The 24,171-nt window shown below is 41.0% G+C and overlaps 1 protein-coding gene across 1 annotated transcript in view; it reads right to left on the reverse strand.

The window, feature by feature from the left end:
• Nucleotides 1–22,484, reverse strand: part of slc9a1a (solute carrier family 9 member A1a) — a 30,839-nt gene extending 8,355 nt beyond the window's left edge. The window contains exons 1-6 of the mRNA XM_057339582.1: nucleotides 21,211–22,484; nucleotides 5,501–5,961; nucleotides 5,113–5,363; nucleotides 3,203–3,420; nucleotides 2,409–2,611; nucleotides 888–977 (exon numbers count right to left, since the gene is read on the reverse strand). Of these exons, the coding sequence (XP_057195565.1) occupies nucleotides 888–977; nucleotides 2,409–2,611; nucleotides 3,203–3,420; nucleotides 5,113–5,363; nucleotides 5,501–5,961; nucleotides 21,211–21,469 (1,482 nt within the window). The 5' untranslated portion in view covers nucleotides 21,470–22,484. The remainder of the gene's footprint in view (nucleotides 1–887; nucleotides 978–2,408; nucleotides 2,612–3,202; nucleotides 3,421–5,112; nucleotides 5,364–5,500; nucleotides 5,962–21,210) is intronic.
• Between the last annotated feature and the right edge of the window lie 1,687 nt (nucleotides 22,485–24,171).

A 24,171-nucleotide genomic window follows, 5' to 3' on the forward strand; every position in this document is an offset into this window, starting at 1 on the left:
GCCTCTTTTACAGTAAAACGTTCACAAAACTAGTTGCAAATAAAAAGCAGCAATAATACAGACAAAATATCTATTATGTATTTACATTGAATATCATGGCGATTGTGACAACAGTATGGTCATCCCTCTCAGATACAGACACACGTCGAGAATTATAGTTGTTGATAGTGAGATAAAATATTTCAAGGAGTTTTTCATGGACACAAACTACCCAATAGCAAAGCTCTGTTCTGTACATGTGGTTCGAGTTCGATCTAGACGTCTGCACGTGGTCAGATGACTCCAACGGCTGGATCTCTTTTCCTGGAGGTCCTCACAAAACCAGTCAAGAATGTGTCTGTGTTTCAAAATTCAAACATTCCAAACATTTAGCATCGTGACCTGATTTTCAAGACGGTTAAGTGAACGTAAGGCCTAAAGTCTCGCTACCATAATGCACCTGGACATTTGCCTCCAGATTCTTAGATTTCCAACACTGTAACACAATGATTTTTACTGTACTTTATCCTTAATAACTGCAGCAAGGTGCAGGTAACGCTAAAGCTTGGACTAAATGCTTGTTTGAGCGGTCTTAACTGAAAACAACTTGCAAAGATTGGCCACCAGGTGGTGCTCATACACAATCTTAATGTTGAAGAATGTTGGTAAGCAACAACGGGACAACACTGACTTCCATTGTGTGAACAAAATCACCCAGATAATTCTTAAAATATCTTCTTTTGTGTTCCCACACGAGTTTTAAATAACATGACGTAGCATAAATGAGAACATAAAAATCTCTTTAACGCAGCATGGCTACACAATATATACATACGTTATCTCTAGAAAGGTCATCGAGTTAATTCACCGAGCGTGACGTTAGAGATGATATGAGAAATGAGTTGAACCTGTGTGTGAATCTCTTCATTGATAGATCGCTTGGTTTCTTGTTTTTTCTTCACTGCCAGAAGGTCAACCAGAGGTCGAATGGTCATACCCTGCCAAAACAAAGAGACAAAACAGACAAATCATCATGTGCTTCTGCTCACATTCAATCCCATTTAAATGTACCACACCGTGATCCCAGAGCAATGACGTTTCACTGTCTATACATCTGTGATAACATGCATCCAAACCGTCTAGACCGCTAAAAGAGCGGAAGACCGCCGGCACTTCCTGTCCTTGAGGAAGGAGCTGTAATTCATAGCGTGTCATCGCTGGTCAACAGCAGGATTTGTCATACTGTGCCGAACAAACATTAAGGACAGGAGGGAAGCACTGCAGCGTCTGTTACGTTTACATTTTCCGAGGTGGCAGGATTTTTCCTCAAGGTCGGAAGCTAGTGGAGATCAAACTACGCCGCAGACGGCGATAACAAATGCACCGTCATCCCTGCCAGAGCCAAACCAGCTCATGTGCAGAAAGAACTCAATGTAAACCACACCTGCATCAATATACAGACACCCAAAATGTCTGTGGATTTCCAAGCTAGTCCCAACAAGAAATGTTCTTTAAAACAATAACAATATGCTTAAGATTCTAAAACGGATTGGTACAGCGTGCTTAACAAGAAGATAACCTCATGAAACAAAGCAACAAGAGCAGAGAAAATCCAACATTAAACTATACTGATAACCATTTAAAGATCTTTATTTACTTTAAAATGTTGTGTATATTTTTATCGTGGCAGTGTCAAATCCTGCAGGAACAAGTCTCTGAACCACATGTATGTTGTAATGTGTTCAGATTTTGTTATTGAGTACAAATGCATTCACACACTACCAGAAACACTTGTGGTGCTCTTGTATAACATACACCACTAACAAACATGCTACATATTCACAGAAAACCACAGACTTCGACTTCCTCAAACATAATTCAAATCTAGCATCAATTACGGCAGCGTTGTCATTGCTGCAAAGTGCATCGCCACATCACGGTCACGGACAGTGGTGAAGTGAGGCACAGAAAGTGAAAAAGCGGGACAAGCGCATCATCGTCTAAGGCGAAGAGCATTGCCGACTGTGACGAAGTGCATGACCACTGACACCAAGTGCTTCACCAACTGTGTCGAAGCGCATCATTGACTGGCTCACAAAACTAAAACCACACACCATCGTATAACAAGTTTTACACACTGACCCTGAACCACTCCAAGATAAAACACCTGTTGCAGTATAAACATCTCACACTTGTATCTCATTATGGTCTGTGTACCGTACACACGGAGTTCCTGCAGGTCCGGGTCCGTTTCAGCACAGAAAGCATCACATCATAATACGAATCATTACAAACCAAAGTGATGCGGGTTACTTTCTCCACGGCAGCTCAGATCTGTAACTACAGCACCATTAGAGAGCCCTCACCGCGCTGCCATACACCAAACCTTCATTCAACCGCCTGCGACAACAAAAGCAACGGACACTGACCTGCACAAACACCGTAAAGAAGATGACGGTGATGATGGCCGTGAGGAACATGTCTTTCCTGGCGAAATGATTTTCGTCCAGGAGGTAAATCAGAGAGAACGCGATCGCCCCCCTCAGGCCGCCGTAAGCAATGATAAACTGGTCTTTAGTGGTCAGTTTCACAATACGAAACTTATTGATCACCAACGTCAAGCCAATGACACCTGTGGAGAAATTAAACACTGAATCAAACACAAGCAGTGATATGCGGGTCACCAGGTTAACCTTTAGGATATTAAAATGAATCATTTCTGTCATTTGCATTTACGTCCATAAATACCGATAGCGCTCAGTTAAAGGGATGAATGACACCGTGTTTTCCTCACCCTCAAGGCACCCTAGGAGTACATGACTTTCTTCTTTCAGACGAATGCAGTCGGAGTATAATGCATATAATGCCATGGATGCACTTTTTGGAGCATCAAAATCTCATCCCCCTTTCACTCCCCATTATAAAACTTGGAAGAGCCAAGAAAAATGGTACATAACTCCGACCGTCTGAAATTCGTCTAAAAGAAGAAAGTCATATACACCTTGACGGCGAGTAAAACATGGGGTCATTTTGGTTTTCCACTGAACTATCTCTTTAACTTCAGTGTCATCCTTGCAGGTTGAACATGGCAACAAACATGGCAATGATTAGAAACTGATTCTTTATAAAGACACATTTTTTTGGCCTGACAGTTTGATCGCACGGGTCTCTTATTGAGACTGAACAGGTTTAGATTCTTCCAGATGTCCGGAGCATCACTCACCCAGAACACGGGCCACCAGGCAGAGAACGACCGTAGCAATCACAAAGGTCCAGTTCCAGTTGTGCTTCCCGGCCACCGTGGACACGCCCAGGAAGATAAAGATGAGCGTGTCGCTGACGCTGCTCCACATCTTCAGGAAGTACTTGATGGTGGTGTGGGATTTGTGGGATATGTTGGCCTCCACGTAGGGACGCATCACAGCACCGCATGCGATCAGACTGCAGACAAAAGATGAGGTTTACGTCATGCAAAGTGCACGACACTATTAAAATATCATCACAATGCTTTCTAATCTAATCTCTAAACACCATACAGTATTAATACAAATGATCAAAAGAAGCAAAGAACTCTGCGTCAAACTGTAATAGACTTTTGTGAGCTGTGTTAAATCCCTTAAAGATGTTTGTCAAAAGGTACGTGTAAATGAAGATTATTTTCAGAACTGGAAAGAGTTTAGTAAGGGGGATTTTGTCGTGGTCCTGATGTGACAATAGCAAATTGCTGCACTTTCAGTCATTCGTTACCGTTCCGTACAGGCGCTTTGCATTGCATTAGCACACACAGCACTGAAAGGAACAGTTCACATTTAGCTCAACGTGTGAGGAATTAATTCACCATCAGAGGCAGCGGGGGTCATGACAACTTACAATTACGTCAAAGTGTTCACAGACATACGGGGGTGTGATTCTTTAGAAATGTTCCACCTAATGAAAGTATGTCTTACAATGAACTTTACAGGCCTCAAACCGCTGAGGGTCTCAAAAACATCATCGGTGCTGAACATTAAACTCCTGTGCCTCCTCTAAAAGACCCTCTCAAGGGTTTGAGTATTTGTGATTTCATGGACTCTAATAGTGTGTGGCTTTGACGTACGTTTCCTTCTAAATGTTCTTTTATAGCTAAAATGTCTGCTTGACCCAGATAGCACAGGTACATCTGTACGACGTCTCATAAAGGTCTGAAAAACATCTGCTAAACGTCTAAGAAAGAGCATTTTTACATTCATTCTAAATCATAAACATCTTACAGATGTCTTCTAGATGTCTATGTGACGTCTCAGAGACGTACTGCAGATGAGCACACAATGTCTTGTAGATGTAAATGCAGACATTAAATAGATGTCTGCCAGATGTGTGTCAGCTATCAGGGGAGAAATTATCAATATCTGTCTGTCTGTCTGTCTGTCTTTTAACGGACAGAATTTTAAATAATAATTTCCAGACCATTCAGTTATTTCGACCTGTCCAGCCTTGTCTGTTGGAAACCTTCAGACGTGTGGTGATGTACGGCTCGGTCTCCGAACCCGTCAACGCCACGCACTCGCTCCATCACTGACTTTCCTGTCACTGCATCATAACTCAAGAGCTGTTTACAGCACTGAAGCGTTGAGAGACCGCTGACATGCTTTATTTCATGAGCAGATGAAGCAAACGCAAACACGGGCTATTGATCAGATCTCATCTCATAGTGTCTGTGACGGGCCAGCACAGGCCAATAAATCGCAGGATGTTTTCAGTCTGAGATATCAATTGATTTATTATCAAAAATAAAATAAGATCGTGTGCAGTTCTGTGCAAATGTTTCTAAAAGACACCTAAAACGCTCAACCTTTAAATGACTCATTAAAATGACCACAAACCTTAAAATAGGCCTCATTTACTAGATAAATATGTGTTTATTGGTCTTACTGTGTATGGATTTTCCCTGCACAATATTTCAAATATAACATTTATCTTCTGATCATCTTTCATTAGAATGCAACAACTGGATCCACCTCCGAAACAAAGTTACTTTTTAGATGACATCACAAATCCCTTTGATGCAGCGAGTTTGAATCTTGTGACCCGTTTCATTTTAATATGAATATGTAATATAACATTTCCTAGTGAAGTTGTTGCAGAACACCTTACGCCATAATGCCCGACAGGTGGAACACCTCTGCGGAGAGATACGCCAGGTAGCTGTAGACGAAGACGAACAGCGGCTCGATGACACGGGTGTGAGAGGTGAAGCGTGACGTGAACGCTGCCAGGATGCCATACATGGCACCCACCATGATGCCGCCCAATGACACCACCAGGAAACACACGATACCCAGAAACACATCTGTGACGGTGATGGTGCCCACGCTAGAAAACTCCTCAAAGAGATGATAAAGAACCTGCGGAGCGGGAACGACATCCACACTTCATTAGACACGAAGGCCGTACATATCATCCGCACCGTATGGAAAAATCAACCGTAACGGATGGAATTAGGATGAAATAAATATCGAATTTGTATGCAAAATGAACTTACCACAGTGACGGCGTCATTCAGGAGAGACTCTCCGAACACCAGGATGTGGAGCAGTTCATTAATGTGAATCTCCTCGAACACGGCCAGGACGGCCACGGGGTCTACAGCCGAGACGACGGAACCAAACAGCAAACACGACAGAAGCTCTACCTTCCCCAGGTAATCGCCCTCCAGCTGACACACGCCATACAGAGCACCGCCGATGAAGAACGCATTCCACAAAGTTCCCACCACCGCAAACATGAGGATGGTGCCCAGGTTCTCCGTGAATGGCCGCATAGGCAGAAAATAGCCCGCGTCGAGGATTATGGGAGGCAACAGGTAGAAAAAGAAGACCTTGGAGCTTAGCACTGGAGGATCCTCGCCCACCAACTTTATAAGACCACCGATCAGCAGACCCACCACGATGAGCAGACAGCTCTCGGGTACGATATTGGAGACTCGTGGAATCAGATGAAACCCTGTCAGAGAGAAACGAAGGGTCAGAAAAAAGGATGAGAAATGGAAAATTCGCACCTTGTGGTAGTCATGCCAATTTCGCATCATACAAGCATACTAATGGCGCTACAAAAGGCTTTTTTTGTGCATTTTTGTGAGATTTACTAACTTTGAAAACTGCAAATACGGCATGTTTTTTTAAGAGTAATGTTTTCACAAAGCAAACACAAGGCTTAACTCATGACAGTTCACAAACTAATGACACGCATCACGACCTCACAAACACTTTACAGTCACAAAAGCAAAGTTCACTATCAGTCTGATGAAAGGCACCGAACTGGTCGAGCACAGCACAAAGAGAACACATTTCTCTGGAATCACGTTTCTTTCTTTGAAAGTGAAGTCAAGTATGTAACTGTATGTTGCAATTCTGTGGTTTGAGCTGGAACTAACAATATCAGCAGTTCCATCGAATAATGGAATGCATAGTCGATATAAAAAACTGGATGAGTAACAACTTGTTATTACTGAACTCGGACAAAACAGAAGTGTTACTTATTGGACCGAAAACTGCTATACGTAACAACCAAGAATACTGCTTAACTATTGACGGATGTTCCATAAAATCCTCGTCATCAGCAAAGAATCTTGGCGTTTTATTCGATAGTAATCTGTCATTTGAGAGCCACGTCGCCAACACCTGTAAAATTGAGTTTTTCCATCTTAAGAATATATCTAAACTACATCTGCTGTCAATGTCAGATGCAGAGAAGTTCATTCATGCATTCATGACATTGAGACTAGATTACTGTAATGCACTGTTAGGTGGTTCCCCTGCAGGATTATTACAAAAACTCCAACTGAAACGCGGCAGCTCGAGTTCTTACACGTACAAAAAAGTATGAACATATTAGCCCGGTTCTGTCAACCTCGCACTGGTTACCTATAAAGCATCGCGTTAACTTTAAAATCTTGCTTATTACCTATAAAGCCCTACATGGTTTAGCTCCTCAGTACTTGAGTGAACTCCTTTTGTATTACAGTCCTTCACGTGCATTACGCTCTCAGGCGTCCTGTCAGTTGGTAATACCTAGAATTTCAAAATCAATTGCAGGTGGTAGATCCTTTTCCTATCTAGCGCCTAAACTTTGGAATAGTCTTCCCTGCACTGTCCGGGAGGCAGACACACTGTCAGTTTAGTTTAAATCTAGACTAAAGACGCATCTTTTTAATCTTGCATACACTACTCTTCCATAATATAAATCCTCTGAGGGTTTAGGCTGCATTAGTTAGATCAACCGGAACCAAAAACACAACTGATGTACTTGTTGCATCAAAGAGTGCAGAAGAGTACTCTACTCTCAGCCAGTCTTGTCTCATTGTTCCAAGGTGACCACAGCGAGCAGAATGCAGTTCATGGCCTGACCTGATGGTAGAGCGGAGACCTGACAAGAGCTGAGATGATAGAGCTGGATAAAGAAGGACGCGGTCACCTGACACGTCTTCACCACAAAATTGCAAATGCTATTAGATTATTAATGATAATCTTAAACTATAATTTACCTTATTAGTACGTTTATTTATTTTTATTTAGCCTTGTTGTGCAAGCACTGTCGAGCTGCTATGATACATTTCAGATTTTTTTATTTAACAGGTATTGATTTATAGGCGATGTCATATTGCCGCAGTGGGTCTCCGAGGTGAAATGAGTCACTACGGAGTCAGTAATACTGTAGTGAAGCAGGTGCAGCATGTGTTTGTCACACAGATCAGAGATCAGTCCCAGGAGACAAGCGGCTAAATTAAAACCACGTCAAGCCTGGAAGAATATACGACTCCGAGGAAAGAACAGATCTGTCCGTAATGTCTTCAGACCTCCACCTGAACATCCATGTTGTGACAATCAAACATCTTTCACAACATGAAGATACTGTAGTATACTACAGTGCTTACTATAGTATAGTATAATTACTACAGTATTCTGTAACATTAACTGTAGTAAAGGCATATATAATAGTCAATATTGTTGTATACTACAGTACATACTATAAGGTTTAAAAACACTGTATACAGTTTACTATAGTATGGTTTAAAATACCATAGTATCTTATCATGTGGGCACCTGATGTCACTGCATGCAAGTGTAAGTCTTGGAGCTATTAACTTATTACCCAGTGGTACCGTGTTTTTATTCTAAGCTTATTTTTTGCACAATTACACAAAAATAGACTTGATCATTTGGTTTTAATACATCAACAAAAAACAAAACTGCGGCTATATTGTGAAACACAACGACTATAACATACGGCTTTGTCCAATCTTTAGTAAAACCAAGGGTACTACACTTTTACTATAGTAAAACGTGGTTAATTTTCTTAAGGGTACATTGATAAGCGTTTGGGTATCAGAAGGTTTTAAGCTTCACACTGGCCTCAGGACACTGAACGACGCCCCCCAGGACTGAGTGAATTATTCAGAGCCGTGGGCTGCTGGCAGGGTGGCACACACCCTGAGGCACGCTGGAAAACAGCGTGAGGTCTGTAAACATGGTACCTGTGTCCTGCGTGCCAGCGCTCACAGAGTACATCCAATTAAAAGGTGCTCATTAACACAGAACAAATGTCAAACATCGCAGCGCTACACAAATAAAATCCTCAGACAAGCTGCCATCTAGATAACTCATCCGCTTCACACGGGTACTTGTTCTTCACCACAGCCTGGAAACCGTGCTTATAGCTGGAGAGAAAACACAAACCAGAAATACATTTGCATTCAAAATTAGTTTCATTTTATCTTCATCAAATGTGTCCAAATTTCAACGGAGGAACTACTTTACAGATAAGAGCATGAGTAACAAACGATATAACCTACTGTTTTGATACATGATGTATTAAAGCAGCTAATGGTTATAATAAATTGTTTGCACAAGCATCGTGTCGGAATAGAAAATCTTATGTGCCAAATATTTAAGAATCTTGCATGATTACTTTGAACAGCTTTGCATTAAGAAACTGAAAGTAATACGATCCACAAGAAACATTTTACTCCGTTCTTTACTGCGATACTGATCAACGACATGAGAGAGAAGTCAAACTCTCAATTAATTCAATTTCACTGGAGACTGGAGATATATATAGAACATAGACGTTATCTTCGTGATGGTTTTCTGCCCTTTGTGTTCGTTTCCAACTGATTTTAAACAGACAGCTAATACTCCACACGTCACAAACACGTACATCAACCAACCTGAATTAAAACTCAATGTAAATATTTATTCTGTGTTATTAGCAAAACTCATTCTGCTCAAGGGACATTTTTTCATTTACAACAACCACAAAAGCTGCTTACAAATAACACAACGGAAGGCAAAGTTTAGATTAAACAGCAAACATCTGCTTCTCTTTTTGTGCTTGCGTCTCTCCTTTAAAGGAGACATCAGATGAAAACCCCACTTTTTCTGTGTTTAAGTGCTATAATAATCGGGTCCCCGGTGCATCTAGCAACCCAGAAAACGTGAAAAATAAGAACCCAGTAAGTTTGTTTTGGTGTGCCTTTCCCTGCAAGCATGTGAGAAATCGAGCCGTTCAGATTTCGCTCCGGTTGTGACGTCCAAAGCGTATTTTATTATAATGTTACCGCCCCTTAATCTACACAGTTCCACCCACCGCGCTCCGCCATTGTTGTTTTCACAAGCGACAGCGGTGTACGTGACACCATGGCTAAAGTTCGTGGACAACATGCAATGTAGTCGCTGCACAGAGCCCAAACCTAGGAAGAGACAGGAGTGGATTTATTTTATTTTTAGTGGAAATCCATCAGAAACCTTAAGTAAAAACCTGCTTGTTTGCGCGAATCACTTCAAACCGGAGTGCTTCATCAACCTGGGACAGTACAAGCAGGATTAGCTTCAAAGATGTTCCTCAAGAGGGATCGAGACCGACTGAACGAGACAAAACTGCCGATGTAAGTAATATTTATCAACAGTCTGAATTGTTGTAAATGTACCGTATATGTAGGAGGATAACGTTAGCATATGATAGCGAAGGGAGCTAAGTCAGTCACGGGCTAAATAGAACATTCAAAGCCAGTGTTAAACTTTCGGTATATAAGTGCAGATGGACACGTGGAGTTTAGCTGTATGAATGTTAATACATTATGTGCGTTAATATGTTCAGCTGCGGCTAGCTGTTTGTTTTGTTGAACAGGTGCGAACACTGGGGTTAGTTTCGTTTTAAACGTCTCAAATCATTCGAGCTTAGGCTGAAAAATCTGTCACAGCAAACTAGCTCTCAAGTTGTGTGTGTAACGTTATAACTTGTCAATGACAATCGCTAAAATCCATGTAATTCCGCTGAGATCTGCAGTGGAGTCCGTGGATTTTAGGTAAGCATACACGCACAACGTAAGCACATTAGCTGTTTGCTGTGACTTATTTTTTTGTCTCCGGACGAATGATTTGAGACGTTTAAGATGAAACTAACTGCAGAGGAATTCAGGAAATATCATTTAGCTAAACCGTTGCCATGGCAGTACTACACGTGTGTTGTGTTGACACGCCGGACAGAAGGGGGGTGGGGTTCGCTGTAACTCATTATCATTTAAAGAGACATGCACCAAAACGGGTTGCTGTGAGCATAGCTGTTTTTGACGAGGCAAGAAGGGTTTTGTTTACACAGCCATTGAGTGTTTTTAAGCAAAATATGTTCCAGACATTTCATGAAGACCCTAATAAATCCTACCAACTTGTTGAAAGTGCTCGTCTGAGGAGACCTTTAAAAGAGTCTAAAGGCAAACACATTTGCAAGCAACCATGCAAGCACACAAACGCAGACATGAATGTTTTGGCCGACACATTGCGAGACTTCTGCACCGTTCTGCTGGTCCTGGGGTGCAAACAGACCTCCAGACTCAAGGGGGCGCTGACGTGTTCATTAAATGCAACAAGTGCTCCGGTACGAAACACAAACACAAACTTGTGTAATTCATAACATACTGCATTTCACTCAACTGGACACAAAATCAACGCTACGCAGCAATAAATATCTTCATTTACTTGGGGAGGCCTAAGTGCTGTAGTCTAAACAGCTAATAATCTACTTTATTAAGCACTAGAGCAGATTTTTTGTGGCATCTTATCTCAGTCTATGACACTGTGTTTTCAGAAGTATTTTCCTGCGGTTCAGAATCTTCAGCCACAAGTGTTTGGATTATTCGGAGAGAGAAATGAAACTGCTGTCGCTCCTGACGTCCCATAATTACAAACTGCAAAGTCATCGTGATTTCTACTGCAGACCACCGGAGATGGACACATCCTGAATGTTAAACTGGCTTTCACACAAGGGCTGGGGAAGAGGACAGTATACACAATGTGACGGTAGAAACGTCACCTGGCAGAGATTGCAGTTAATCCACAGTACATAAATGTGCACAGCTAGCGGTGTGCCAGACCGGTTTAGCTCAACTAGACATAAACCTGTCAAAAGAAACATGGAGTAATGTGAAAATACACAGCAGAACGAGTGCTGAAGTCAAAACAAGGAGGAACTTATAAGTACGTCATTCCAGAGTCACCAGCATCACTACACCACACCACAAAGTCAGGCGGGTCTGCGCAAACTGCGCGTCCTCTTTATACAGCGCGAGCTCCAGTTATAAAGTCAGGCAGTGTGAGGTTTTATGCCCATTAGCTTTGTTCATATTTGTTTACAACGCAATTTGTAGCCCGCAGAGCAGCGAGCGTCACGTGACGAAAGTGAAACATTTGTTGAAATCACGATTCCGGCTTAACATTGTCACGTCTATCAGCCCCTAATCTAATATTATTTAAGTGTTCCCTTCATTTTTCTCCAAATTTTTATGAAAATTATTCATAGATTTATGTAATATATTATTATATTACACTTAGGCACATACTACAAATAGCAGATTGTGTATAATACAAATAACCTTGAAGTCAATGTAAAAATAACATTACACATACATTATGTATAATGGTAATAATAATATATATACGCATAAATTTACCTTACACATCTTCACCTTAAATTGTAAAATAATTTTACAGCTTTGAGTTTAATTTACGTTTACAATATTAATTCCAGTCAAACTTTCACAGCTGCATTTTCAGCATCCAAGACCTTTTTCTTCACTTTTTCAATCGAGATGGTTCGTGTTATATGTTGGACTTCATCTGCCCTTAAGTTAACTCTGTCTTCAGCCCAGACACCCCAATTACCGTCTAACACGGAAGAAATCCCTGGTTACAGGTTATCACTGCTGGAGATTTCACAGAACCCTCTCAAGGGCACACGGTAGTCTGCAGAACGCTTTCGTCTCCAGGCATTCATCTGCAGTGAAACACATGGTTGCCTGTTGGGAGGACCAATACTGCAGCAGTTTGCCAGAAGTCTGAGGACAAACAGCCTGCGGGGATCTAGTGTGCATGTCATTCACTCCATCTGTATATCTATACACCTTATATACCTGGGCTAGGTATCCATTCTGATGTTTCGATTCCGATTCACAAGCTCTCGATTCGATTCCAGTGATTATAGATTTAATACAAATCCTATAGATATTTCTAAAAAAGATCAGTAAATAGCACATTACAATAGTTAAATACAAAAATGAAATGAAGAACCACAAACCTGTATATTAAACTTTAAACACACTTGGGTATATTGAAACAGAACAGGTTACTTTACATTTAAGATAACAAACAAACTTGAACAAAATTAGCTGTAAAGAGGGGCTGCAATCATATGAACCCTTGCCTTTTATGTGAAGGTGATGTTAAATTAGACGACACTCCCGCATCCGCCATGTTAATTAAGCAATAAATGAGCGATATGCTCACTGTTGTAACATCCATCCGTTGTAAAAAGAAAAGTGACATCTAGTGGATAGTAGTAGCAATAACATTCACGTTAATGAATGTTGAGTGCTTGCGGGAATATGAAAGAAAAAAAATCGATTCACAGCTTTTGAGAATCGATATTGAATCGCATTTTAAAAAAAAGATTAATCGATTTTAGCGAATTATATAGACCCCTTTCTCGCCGACGTCACGCTTACGTCACGGCTCTAGTTTAAAAAAAAACCCAGCACAGATCCAGCTACACAAGGAGTTTAAAATATCATCTTGTTGTGTTGTTTAGTGCCACAATCGACAGAATACAGTCTCCAATTTGATATTTTAACACATACCTGCTGCCACTGCCAAACAAAAACACGGAAGAGAAGCTGTAGTTAAACACAACAAAACTAGCGGACTGAACCGAAACGATCATCAAAAATGCTCGCGTTTCACTTCATAACACTTGAGATTAAAAAGATACTGTCTTTTGTTGGTGTGGATTATGATTTGGGTATGTGTCTAAAAATATCTCACGTATGCCCAAATCAGAAACAATGTTACTTTTCACGTAAGTTAGCGTTAAGTAGTTAGCTTTTGAACTCGTAGGGTATGCTCGCTAACTTTGTTAGTTATACAACTAGCAACTATCGGCCAGAAACTAAACAAAGGAAACTGTTTGTCATCTCTTTTTCTTTAGTTGTCACAAGTGCATTCATATAAAGGGAGAGGGAACAGTGAGAAGGCTCATGTTATGCATCAGGTTTGTGTTCAAGTAAATGCATTTGCTAACGTTTGCCACTGTTAGCACACGCAGGCATCTTTAGATGTATTCGCTCTCAGGTTATCTTTACTATACACGCTTGGTTTCTCTGTCTGGTAGGTGTAATAGGTGTACTGTAGATGTCAGGCCACTTAAAGGCTGAGTAGGCAATCCTGTCCAGAAACGTTTTTTGTTATGCTGGTTGGAAGTCGCTTAACATCCTTATAGCAATCAATAAGTAATGCGAAACATTGGTATTTTTTATAATTATATAGCGTCTGTGAAAGGCGTAGGGTCAAAAATCGTTGGACCAATTACTGCCCTCGGTCCGAGGGCAATGATACGTCATGTGTACATTTTCAGTCAGCGTATTTTGCATCCCACTGCGCACCCTGTTCACGCAGACATTATACGTCATCAGCGCGCTCATGTGCGATGTACAGGCCAGGCAGCGGGACAATGGCGGACAGAGAGCTGGTACCTGGAAATGTTCTTTATTGTAGTAATGTAATTCACTTTGTACTGTAATGTTTTCTCACCGGTGAATGTGACATGACTTCACTGGAACCGATCCAACAGCTTCTGGTCTGTGCGCGCGCTCATGTGTTTTGGAGGAGGCGTGGCTTTGGATGGTGATTCGCGAGAGAGAGGGATCGTATGATTGCACTGCTAGCAGGCAAACGTTGGCATTTTCCAAATGATCTACTCTGCCTTTTACTGGAGGTAATCCTTTCAGTTCGTCCCTGGATCCACTGAGTGAGCGCGTACAGGTTCATGGCGTTAAAGTTAACTTTTTCAAAAACAATTGCAGTCCTAGACAGTGAGTGACCTTAAATGTTAAAACTTAATCAGATTTTTTCTAGTCATTGTCAAAAAGCATGCAAACAAAACGTGCTACCTAGCATTAAAAAAGCGGTCAGTGGGATCTTTCTGCCTCCAGCTAAGCTCCGCCCACAAAAACGCATCACAATGTTTACTAACAGTAAAGGCGTCTATAGGGTGACTGTCCTCTATATACCTTATACATAGTGCAATAATTAACTAATTTAACTGATATATTTTAATTTTAAAACTGACCGCACACTCGCTTGCGCAAGGTTTTTCTTGTACATAAATATTTCTCTTCCTTGACCGGCACCTCCGATGGTGTGCGTTTGCTTCTTTACACTTAATATTTTAATAGAAACACAGAAATCAAAGCACAAAGCTCTGCTCCATTAGATCAGAAGTGTAAATAAGTCAACCAATGTAAATGTGACGGGCTCAAATGCTCATTACTCTGAAACCAGCGGACCATGTTTTCTCATCCGGTTAAGTCTTACATTAGATACTGGCTCAGTCAGTCAAATTTCAGGCCTGGTGGGTGGAACATGATAAACAAACATCTGTCATGTAAATCTGAGGGGTGAACGAGCAAGAAATGCAAATGAGAAGATGAAGCAGAGACCTTGCAATCATGTGTCATGCCATGGTATAAGTTAACTAATTAAACGTGTTGCATTGATGCAAGTGCCAAAACAACAACAACCAAAAATCATCTGACCAGCCACCCGCTCACCAATCTTCATGTTACAATCGAGGTTACAATTAAGTGTTTATCCTTTAACTTTATTATAGGAACTAGAACAAGAAAAAGTATAATTAAATTGTAAAACAATCGTTTTTATCTTTAGCTGATGTACTTAAACAGATGCAGGAAACATCAGTCATCTACAATTTTGAACTTATCCATGATCATTTTGTTCAAAACTTGATTTGCTTGCAAAATGGATGTTTGTGGCAGCTGCAGTCTTAAATACGCACAAATAAACACTCAATCACTGAAACGCTGAATTTAAAACCTGAACATGTAAAGATCAGAGAATCAACTGGTCTCTCTGGTTTCTATGAGGTGAGAGCTGTTGTACTCTCACTCTGACTGGATCTCTTTCCTCTCTGATCCCCAATCAGTAGATCTAACTAATGTGAACTGCAGGGGACGGTGGCAGGAGATACCACTAAAGTACTGACCCTGAAATCAGCCAGTTTCATACGTGATGAAAAGGAAGACGACAACACTTCTGCTAAAAACCACAAAGCCACAACTTCAACACACATGATTCACTGACAGAAAGACATTACTTGACGGACCTGAGCCATTTCAAGAAACTAGAACGTCAGGTTCTCGGGGTGGGCTCTTTTGACTTTCAAGACCACTCACGGGTTATGCACGAGTGAGCATTAAAACGTCAGTTACAGAGAAGTTTCATATGCTGTCAAAGGCTTAACAAGACCACAGCAAGCACAGCACACGCTCTTTAAACCCCATGACAGATGACAACTCTAACCGAGTTTATCTCTAGTTTATAACAAAGGTTTTCTGTTTTCATGCCAGTTAGACTGAGCACACACCAGCCATGAGTAATACCATGAACAAACCCAATCGCATTAACTACAACTCCTCTACTTCGGGCGGTGAGATGTGGCACTCCCCACGACAAGCATTTATTAATAATGAACAGACTCTGAAACATTAATGCTCAGCACTTTCCGACGAATTGTGATGTAAACACAACCACTGGAAAAACAGCGGAGAGAATTTCCATCTGATAGCTGCACCCAATGCAAGCCAACCGAGAAACGACATTTACTCACAGACAGGGCCAAGCCTATTAAGAGATAAGCTAATAGAGAGTATAAATGAATCATAACGTTATCACCAAGCAGTGTGCATGGCAACTATCAGAAAGCAGAGGTGAGATGGATCCAGGCGTCAGTTTAATGCGTCTGGCAGGTGTGTTTCTAAAAGAAATAACAATCTCTGGACCTGAAAAGAGCTGCGGCTGAACCTGTTAAAGCACAAAATGTACAGCTCAGTATATGCACGGTGCTCTTTTTGAACAGAAGAATGATGTTTGCATTACAAATTGTGAATTAATGAAATGTGAACTGGCTGTCATGTTGACTATTGACTCAAGGTCTCCATGTGACGGAGTTTTGACCTTTGGGACCTTTCAAACCTGTTTGAAAAAAGGCGTCTTATCAACGTTTATGAAGCGTTTCTTTGTGCGGTGCGATAAAATGACCACTCCCTATCTGACCTGCAATGTTGATATATTAATAAATCCAGCATTTTCTCACGGCCGTTTTATGAGGCGGCTAATTTGAATGAATTAGTCACAAGTGAATCGAAGAAAAAAAAAAAAACGATTAGAACAAGCAACAATGAAGCTCCTCTTCTAAAACAAAACATATGCAGAAGATTTCACAAGTTCATACGTTTTAGCAACCTCATTTTTATTTGTAGGCAAAATCTTTCATCGGAACTAAAAATATGAAACGGAAGAAAACATGAATACACATTAAATACAGAAGTGTTTTTTCTGCTGCTATTTGAAGACCGAAGAACAGACGCTTTCAGACAGGAGGGTCTGACATCAGGAAGTGTAACGGTCACAGCAAATACAGTCTCACTCACTCTCTTTTGTGAAACAGGAAGAACTTTTGCACACATCTGACCTTATCTTCCTGTTTAACAACACTACGGTCTCTTCTTTAAAGATCTCAAAGAACCGCAAATGTGAGCTGAAAATAAAGTTGATGTGATTTTCACATATCACACGTGACATAAAACATCACTTAATAATAAACCACATTACAGCCACTAATTAAGCAGTATTTAAAGAACACAACATAACCACGCTAAGCTTTTAATAACACACAGGGCCTACATCCACCACCGCGTGGTTTGAGTCGGAGCTCCGTCAAGCTTATTCTTAATACACTGTTTAAATTGTATTATATGTTAAGATTTGTGCTTTACATCATAACTAAAACTTATTAACTCACCCTAAACTGTGTCTTTAATCAAAATCATAATAAAACGCACTGATAATTACCATTTTTATCCTGACATTAGCCCACAGGCTGCTAGCACTACTAGCGTTTCCAAGTGTTTACTTTTTTAAATACTGCCCTCCGTATTGTTATCGTCGATTACATTACAAAAGGCTAATGTTCCAGATCTATTAGAGAAGCAGGCACGGCTGCGAGAGCGGAAAACTGCGTTGGAAACATCCAGGTTTAACACTAGCAAGCCTGCGGTAAGTTTTCTGCACAATCTTAATACTACCACCTCTTCTACTCCACGTGTTTCTCTGCACAGAGCCCAGGCTCTGAGATCGCGAACAGCCCAGATGAACTTCACTCCAGCACCGGCACACCCACGTCGAAAGACACGAGCCAGGACCGGAGCGATGACTTCTCCCCCAGTGCCGCCCAGGTCTTTGAGATCCCCACCAGGAACCGCTTAGCCACCCTTCGCAAGACGGAATCCAACGCTGTGATCATCGGAGACTCGATCGTCCGGAACGTACGCGCTTCCTCCACTAAATGTATAGTGCTCGTGTTCTCGTTGTTTCTGCGCAGGTACCTGTGATCCTAAAGGGAGACGGGAACATCGGAGCTGTCGTGCTGCACACGGAGGTGAACGACATCAGAATTCGGCAGTCGGAGATTCTGAAGAGGGATTTCAGGAGTCTGATCGAGGAAGTACGCCATATGTCTCACTCGGCGAGGATCATCGTATCAGGACCGCTTCCCACGTACCGACAAGGACATGAAAGGTTCAGTAGACTATTCGCTTTAAATGAATGGTTACTGTCTTGGTGTATTGAACAGAACCAGCTCTTTGTAAATAATTGGGAACTTTTCTGGGAGCGTCCTAGGCTTTTCCATCCTGATGGCCTGCACCCCAGCAGTATCGGAGCGGAGCTGCTATCAGACAACATCTCCAAGACTCTACGCAAATGTTTGAAATGTTTTAAGTTCGGGCTACTAAACATTAGCGCATATACACCTAAGGCAGTCATCGTAAATTAAATTATTTCAGATAATAAGTTTGACATACTCTGCCTAACTGAAACGTGGCTTAAACATAATGATTACACTGGCCTAAACGAGTCTACTCCCACTAGCTACTGTTATAAGCATGAACCACGTTTGGTTGGTCGTGGAGGCGGTGTTGCAACAATCTATAGAAATATTCAAAATGTTACTCAATCAACAGGACGAAGGTTTAAGTCCGTTGAAGAGCTTGTTCTTAAAGTCCCTCTACCAGATATAAGACAAAAACTATTAGCATATCTCGTTTAGGCGACTGTGTATAGACCCCCCGGCCCCTACACTGATTTTCTAAAAGAGTTTGCAGATTTTATGTCAGACCTACTGGTTCATGCTGACAAAACACTAATTGCTGGAGATTTCAACATTCATGTAGATAAATGATGCTTTTGGAGTTGCATTCATAGATTGAGCGAACTCATTTGGGGTCAACCAAAACATTAACAAACCCACCCGTCGCTTTAATCATACCCTAAACCTAGTTATATCACATGGAATCGATCTTAGCGATATAGAGACTCTACCTCTAAGTAATGATGTCTGCGATCACTACCGAGTGTCGTGTAAAACGCATATCGGAATTGAAGGCTGCATCGCTCCGCGTTATCGACAGGGCTGAACAATTATACCAACCACTAAAGATAGATTTACAGATAACCTGCTCGACCTGTCCCAACTACTTAGTACACCCTTAAACACACGTGATCTTGAAGAAGTCACTATTATTCATATTATTTAACTTAAAAAAATAAACATACCTTTTAAATCGTTTAACTGATAGCATTAATCGGTCAAAATGTTTACTATCGGTTAACGGTTAAACGGTCAATATGAGCATCCTTATACCATATAGACTATAAAGTACTTCTAATCACCTATAAAGCATTAAACGGTTTAGCTCCCGCTTATCTAAGAGAGCGTCTATCACGCTCTCTACCATCACAAAACTCCAGACTTCTGATAGTACCTAGAATAACTAAATCCACCAAAGGGGGTAGAGCTTTCTCATACGTAGCACCTAACCTCTGGAATAGCCTTCCTGATACTATTCCAGGGTCAGACACACTCTCCCAATTTAAATCTTGATTAAAAGCACATCTTTTCAGCAAAGCATACATATGATGCATACCAGTATTATCTCTCGTTTATAAGTAAATGAACAGCAGCTACGCTAATTGTTCTCTCTCTGCCCTCCTCCCCCACCTCGGGATACCCACCCCGAGGTAAAAACTGATTATGCCGGCTCAAGTAGGACCACCTGGTGTCATCCTCCTGTGAGAGCCTGCGGACTGACTGACCATCGGGACACCCATCCAGAGGAAACTACACATTACACCAGCTGATCGTCACGTGCCATCCTATGAACTTAACTGATCATCCCAGCTCCAGCCCAGGCAATCTCCGTCAACAATCAAGAGCAAAGATGGCCCCTTAGGTTATTTTTGTTTATTTTTGTCTTGCTCCCTGTAAAGCTGCTTTGCAACAATGAAACACTGTGAAAAGCGCTATATAAATAAAACTGAATTGAATTGAATCATTTCAAATTGACATTACGCTATAGCGTGAATCTCAGACGGGACCGCCCACAATCCGATCGAAATTTTATGCGTGTCAATAAACTGTAAAGTGGACCAGATATGATGCTGATGATCAAAAGTTCGGCTCTGATTGAAACTGGCTGCAGATCGAGCTATTGAACCAGAACAGTGTGAAGGGGGATATTTACGGAGGAGAGGAATTCCCGGGGGTCATTTAAGGGGACTCCGTCCTCTACGCCAATGAGGTCACAGCACACAGATGCTGTAAGCTGACATAACATTAACATAAATTACACAGTCAATAAAGCATCGTGTTATCTCAGTGATTTACAGCAACACTGCTTACATTACATAGATTAACAAGTGTACATAAAACTGGATTTATTTCTGTTTGCATTTTTTATATTGATATGCATAGCATCCACAAAAGACGCAATTCACTTTAAAATATATAATGCAGCCGCTTACATAAATAATACTGATTTTGCAGAGCAAGACATGCTTGTGAATCAACATCATGTGTTGGCAATGCAAAGCAAACACTGCACACTTAAATAAAAACGGCACTCACGCATTTATTCTCAAAGTGTGGCTTAATTCTCCAAATAATTTCTAGGGCTACTACTGTACATAAACCACGTATACAGACAGGTCAGGTTTTGCCTGTTCATCCCCACGAGGAAAATGACTCCATAAACATATTAAATGAAAATGCAAAAAGGGTTTAAAGGGTAGGTCATGTATAAACTATTCTATAACTTCTTTACCTATAAATTCTCATGGTTTTCATTACAGAAAAAACACTATGAACTATCTACCGTTTACCATAAAATCCATTAGAAAATTCCTTTACGTTTACGTTTACGCAGTGTGTTTTGGGTCTTATTCCAGAAGAATTTAATGGTGTTTAGTTGGTTCACATCCGCCATATAACATCCCACCAATAAAAGCACACATTGGGGTTTCTATTAAAATCAATGCTGTTCCCATTATGACCATTACATCCATTAGAATTTCTTTTGATTGTGTTTTTAAGCAGGGCAAATAAACAAATATCATATGTACACACAGGTCAGGTTTTGCCTGTTCATCCCCACGAGGAAAGTGACTTGATAAACGTACTAGATGAAAATGTAAATATCCAAAAAGGTTTTGGGGGGGTTACATAATAGGCTGTAAATAAGCACACACATTTAGACGATGAACCTGTAGAGAGGACAAGGACACAACAACTCACCTAACTTCATGAGGGAGGCCAGCAGCACCCATAAAGAGATCTCAAAGGGGGTACGAACGTTTTTATAATCGAATGACAGAACCGGAAAGGCCTTTTTCGTGTAGTTGGCTTTGTGAGTCGTGTCCCCGTTACCTTGATGATCACGCACTTTTCCGTTACCGGTTCCCACCTCCGGTGAGCTGGCGTGACCCCCGAGGGGCAACAAACTGGCCACCAGCATGAGGAAGAGGATAAAAGTTGTGCGCTTGAGACGATCCATGATAGAGATCTGATGTACTGACACGATATTATCTGACCAGGTCGTCCGATGCGCGAGCTGCTTCTGAGGTAAAAACTGTAACGTTATGTAACTTACTGGATAACTCCCGCATCATTTTATGACTTTAGATCGAGTTTCCAACTTCCTGTCGACTTCACCTGAGCTGCACACCTGAGCGAAAAACCCGGAAATACCAGCAGGTATGTGTGCAGCCTTGCATATAAAACCCTGCCAGCAACTTCCACGAGACCTCAATGTGACCCAACCCTGTCTAAAGGGCGAGGAAGAAGACAATTAAACGTCATCGATGTTAAAACAGTCCCTTTAAAACACTGACTGCACTGTGTCTGAAAGGTAAAAGCGCGCGAGGTTTACGTTCTGCCTCAAACGTCAACAGCATCGTCTTCGTCTCCTCAGAAACGCGGCGGGAAAAGGACATTCAATGACAACTGTAAAGATGACGACTCAATGCCGGATCGATGTCGTCCAACGGGTCCGATCAGGCATTTTTGCGCTAGATCATCTCTATGTCCGATCTCATCTGTCCTGTCCGATGCGAACAACGCAAAAGTCGCATGAACTCCGAATGACGCCGCGCGCTGATCGGTCTTCCACTGAGCGCGTGACTGTCCCTTTAAGGATGCGATCGATGGGTTTTACCGGTGCGTCCGATCCTTCAGTCTGATTTAATCCTCTGTCAGTGTAGGAGAAGTGTGAGACGCTGAGTAAATATATAGCATTAAAACACACCCTTTTGGGCAGGTTTAAAAAGAACCGAAGAGTTTGGGCATTGGGAGGGGTCTGTTCACTGGGACATCAGCGACATCCGGTGGAGAGGAGGGTCACTGCAACTGCCGGCAGGGATGCCAGATCCTCAATATCCTGTATTTCACATTAACATAACATCAGAGCATTTTGCTATTATTTACTCACTTTCGTGTCATTAGTCTTTTTAAAAATTGCAACATGTAATACGTAATGTATACATTTTGTGATACATAATATCATGTATATGGCAAAACTTTATGCTCTCTTTGTAAGGCTCAAATGTTTTTGAAATTATTAATATGTGTTTAATCCTGCTGTTTTATAAAGTGGATATACAAATAAAAGTGTCAAATGTGTAATCTATTAATTATATTCGTTTGCTTTTGAAAAGGGTAGAGTTTGAGTTTTTTTAGGACTCGGCTTGATTTCTGCACGCAGACCTGGCAACCCTGCAGAATGATTCAGTCAATTCAACAAACCCGTGCTTTATTGTTCATTCATAATCTATTGTTTGTCACAGGACAATAATTGTGTGTCTGTTCGTTTTCCACCCTGCGTGTTATCATCTGATATTCTTCATTTATCATGTCTGTATAGCAGTTTTACTACATAAGGCAGTCTGCCCTTCAATCTCAGCTCAAGGGAGGTCAAAACCTCCAAAAACTGCAATGCAGCTCCGACACCAGCCAGCACTTTGTGTCCAAATAATTGTTATTTATTTTAAGACAGTTGCTGATGTGTTTTTAAGGGGGAACCAAGTGATCTAACGGGTGCCAATTTGGCCGAATGAGGCAAACTAGTAGTTTCATAATCCTGTTATGAACAAAGTGCCCAAGTAAACAACTTCAGTAACCACAATCATCAGAAAGCAGAAGTTACAATGACTTATCTGTGTATAAAAGTCTTATATTGAAATGATGTTATACATGAACTCTTTTATTATTTAGACACCTCAAATGACTGGTTGCCCATATATATTTACAGAAGTAAAGAAATCTGTGACCAACAAACTCTACTCAAATGCTAAAAGATCCAAAGCCTACAAAAACACGTATGAATCGTCAATGTTCCAGAACAAGGAATCGCATATGACTAACAGGCACTTACACAGAGGGTTTCAGGGGGAAAATGTCAGATAAAATGAAGAATAAATATGTTGCAGCCAGTATTGTTTGGTTATCGACATTCTTCAAACTATCTTCTTTGGTGTTCTGCTGAAGAAAGAAAGTCAAACAGGTTTGGAATGAGTGAATGGATAAATCAAATAATTTTGGGGTCACCTGTCCCTTTAAGCTTGAACAAAACACATGATCGATATTAGAAAGAAGCCATGTCTTCTGTGATGTGATTTGTATCTGGCCTGAAGATGGAGGAAATACAATTAAATTAATGATAGAATCAATTCTTTGTCTGTAACCGCAGCCCCCCACACTAATGTAAACATGGCCAGGGGAAATGTTCTTGCTCTTTCGTTAGTTCATGAGACTCAAGAGATCTCAGTTGTGTTTTCTTGATTTGTTAAATGTACATTTTCTTTCATACGGGGCATCTGAAGGCAAATGTTACAAAAGACCCTTAAACTTAAACCCTATCATTTCATTCTGAATTATTCCACTTTGATCTACAGAATGAATCTAAAAGTTCAATGTTAAATGATGCTTCAAAATGTTTTTTAGTTCCATCTTGTGATTTGTGCCGGGCAAAATTATATTTGACATTTATATATAGATGCTTGATCCTGGATTTTTGCAACATCCTGCAATCGTGATGTGGCTGCAGTCGTGTACATTTCGTAGGCTGGAAAAGTTTCTCTGGACTGCTTTAAACCCGAGAAAATAAATAGACACAAGTTATGTGTGGTCAAAGATTTCATTGAGCCCACGTTTGGAACACATGCCTGGTTTATTTTAGCAACTTTATTATTACATAGACAA

Source organism: Triplophysa rosa, linkage group LG8 (genome assembly GCF_024868665.1).
Source record: "Triplophysa rosa linkage group LG8, Trosa_1v2, whole genome shotgun sequence".
Classification (NCBI taxonomy): Eukaryota; Metazoa; Chordata; class Actinopteri; order Cypriniformes; family Nemacheilidae; genus Triplophysa; species Triplophysa rosa.